The sequence below is a fragment of the Histoplasma capsulatum genome, genomic scaffold (assembly GCF_000149585.1).
Source record: "Histoplasma capsulatum NAm1 scaffold_47 genomic scaffold, whole genome shotgun sequence".
Classification (NCBI taxonomy): domain Eukaryota; kingdom Fungi; phylum Ascomycota; class Eurotiomycetes; order Onygenales; family Ajellomycetaceae; genus Histoplasma; species Histoplasma mississippiense.
The window spans coordinates 3,181-6,407 of record NW_001813940.1 but is presented as its reverse complement, the minus strand read 5'-3'; the positions used below and the strand labels follow the sequence as shown (position 1 = coordinate 6,407).

Below are 3,227 nucleotides of genomic sequence, written 5' to 3'. Positions count from 1 at the left end.
TATATTATATCTCTTTACCCTCTTTCTTTTTGCTCCTTTTCCTCTTGCTTCATCGATCTTTATATATGCATATATCTTTTATCTCTATGTGGTGCTCGTCAACATCTGCCTCTCACCTGTGATGTCATTTGACCTCTATGCCCCTGACTCGATCTTCCCCCCCTCTACCTTCTGATATAATCGTCCAGCGTGTTCGACGTCCAACGGGTTGATGGGTTCATCCAACCGGTTCGGGTCCAATGGGTTAATGCGCTCCTTGGACGGGTTCGACGTCCAACGGGTTTGGGTCCAGCGTGTTTGACGTCCAACGGGTTTGACGTCCAACGGGTTTGGGTCCAGCGTGTTTGACGTCCAACGGGTTTGACGTCCAACGGGTTTGGGTCCAGCGTGTTCGACTTCCTCATCCAACCGGTTCGACGTCCAACGGGTTGATGGGTTCATCCAACGGGTTCGGGTCCAATGGGTTAATGCGCTCCTTGGACGGGTTCGACATCCAACGGGTTTGGGTCCAGCGTGTTCGACTTCCAACGGGTTAATGCGCTCCTGGGACGGGTTCGACGTCCAACGGGTTCGACGTCCAACGGGTTGGGTCCAGCGTGTTCGACTTCCAACGGGTTAATGCGCTCCTGGGACGGGTTTGACGTCCAACGGGTTTGACGTCCAACGGGTTGGGTCCGGCGTGTTCAACTCCCAACGGGTTAATTCCCTCCTGGGACGGGTTTGACGTCCAACGGCTTCGACGTCCAACGGGTTTGGGTCCAACGGGTTTGACTTTCAATGGGTTAACGGGTTTGCGTCTAATTTAACCGCCTATCCTGACCTCACTGCCCACCCCTGTCTCTAGCCTCACTCTTTGTCAACCCTAACCCTGACTCTGACCACCTCATCCTCCCCCCCAGCCTCTACCCTCACTCATTGTAACCCTGACCCTGACCCATTATCATATGGGATGATACTGTTTGAAACTGATCACCCTAACTGATCTACTTTCTCTCGATGTTATATCCCTTTACCCTCTGTCTCTTGCTTCACCTGCCTTTATATATATATACGTCTTTCATCCCCCTGTGGTGCCCCTCACCCGTGATATCACTTGACCCCTGTACCCTCTGACTCCATCTTCCCCCTCTCTGCCTCCTGATATATCCCTCGCAGCCAACAAAACATCTCCACCAGCTGGTTGTGCTCGATGCCCTGTCCCTCAACCTTCTGTCTCAAAAATTCAATCACCGCCTCCTGATCATCTGCATTCACATTGAACTCTCTCAGCTGCTGTGACACCCATACATCATCATTGCCACTGTCGGGATCAAAAATCCCCTGTACGGACACTGCCTCTGTGTCTTCCGGCTGTTGCATATGGACTGCGGCATCCCGCATCGGAAGCACCCGGAATACCGTGTGTATTTGATCTTGCTCCGCACTGTCATCATCCATCTCTTTGCCTCCTGGCTCTCCTCGTGGGGACACTGGTACAGCTCATGGTCAAACTCCCGCTTGCCACTTGCACATATCAAACACTGATCCTTCCACCTCTGCGCCTCTTCCACTAAAACCTCCTCATCCATCAATGCCCTCTGCCCTCGCTGCTGGTGTGTGATGATGAACCGGCCCCGACGGACATCCTGCTTGTGGAATGTCTGTCTGGTTGTTGATGGGATGCCCCTGGTGTCTTCACTGATTTCACTTGACTCTTGCTTGTTCCATTGACCCGGGCTGCTCCCGCCTGAAGTTGAAGCTTCATTCTTGGTGCTGCTTTCATTTATGTTGTCGTCTGGGCTCTTGCTCACACTTCTGGCCATTCTGGGACTGCATGTGCTGTTGAATCTGATGTGGGTTTCACCCTGCTGGCTCTCCATCTCTGACTCCTGGCTGGTTTCATCCTCGCTGGAGTCATCCTTGGCTGTTGCTCTTGAACTGTAGCCTGGACTGGGTGTGGGCGTGGGCGTGCCACCTGGGCTGGGGGTGAACACGGCCTCCCTGGCCTCCCACTCGGCATCGCACCCGTCACACTGGGACTCCCCTGTGTGTCGATCACCGCAGTGCCGTCTCATGTAACCCTCCACTTCCCCGTCCAGGTACCGGTCCAGCACCACCCGTCGACATCGAGCCATCGGTTCATCACCCTCCTCACCCCCTGCCTGCATGTACCGATCAACCAGCTTCTGGTCCAGCAGTGATGGTGCATCCTTTCTTGACCATATCATTGCTGCACTGATACCCTCGGGCTCAATGATGATGGCTTCACTGGCCTGTCCATCACGCCCTGCACGCCCGCTCTCCTGTCCATAATCCAGCAATGATCGCGGCCGTCCGACGTGGATGATGCTGCGGATGTTGGGGATGTCGATTCCCATGCCCAGTGCACTTGTCGCCACGATGACCTGGTATTGACCTTGTCGGAAACGCTCCAGTATGCCGGCCTTGTCGATCTGGTGGTGGTGATATGCCTCGCACCCCAATGCGCTTGCCATCGTCGTGACCTGATTCACCGTCTGGCAGTACACCACCCCCTTGCCTTCTCCCGTCCGTCTCATGCGGTCCTGGATGAACCTGACCACGCTGGGTGCTTGAAACCATCGGTTGAGCCCACCGTACTCTGACCCTTCAATGATGGGTTGCCACACTCGGTATGCCACATTTGGACGGCATGTCCGCGCCCGGAACAATGATATGTCCGCTCGGGTGCAGTGCATGCGGGACCACAGCTTCTCCTCCTCACCGGGTGGCAGTGTGGCCGTCAGCAGCACCATCTGTGTCTTGGCCGCCATCAGCTTGCCGAGCTGTTGCATCTGGGGCCGGAAGTTGACCTGGTCGTTGAGCACCGTGTGGCATTCATCGATGACGATCCGGTCCAGTCGGTGGTTCAGCCGCTGTCGGTTCAAAAATGTGATGAAGTCCTCGCTCAATGCGGACTCGGGTGTCACCAGCACCATCGATGCTTCATCGGGCGGTCTTCGGCTCTCCCACTCCACACATGATATCCCCAGCTCCTCGCACCTCCGCTGCATGTCCCCTCGCAGCGCCACCAGTGGAACCACCACCACCGTTGTTCCCCCGGGTGCAACCCACGCGGGCAACATGAACATCATGCTCTTCCCCCCTCCGGTTGGCATGATGGCCACCACGGGACTTTCACCGTCCTGGATGGCCCGTATCGCTGCCGCCTGCACCCCTCGAAACTTCAGTGCCTTGTCACCCATCATCCGCTGCAGCTCGGCCTCCAT

The 3,227-nt window shown here is 55.9% G+C and overlaps 1 protein-coding gene across 1 annotated transcript; it reads right to left on the bottom strand.

Annotated features, from left to right (window-relative positions):
- Window positions 1-1,089: 1,089 nt before the first annotated feature.
- On the bottom strand, window positions 1,090-3,227 carry HCAG_09183 (predicted protein; the record flags this gene model as incomplete). Its single annotated transcript, XM_001535847.1, has 2 exons — window positions 1,090-1,300; window positions 1,399-3,227. The coding sequence occupies 2 exons, from the start codon at window positions 3,225-3,227 to the stop codon at window positions 1,090-1,092; spliced, it is 2,040 nt and encodes a 679-aa protein (XP_001535897.1).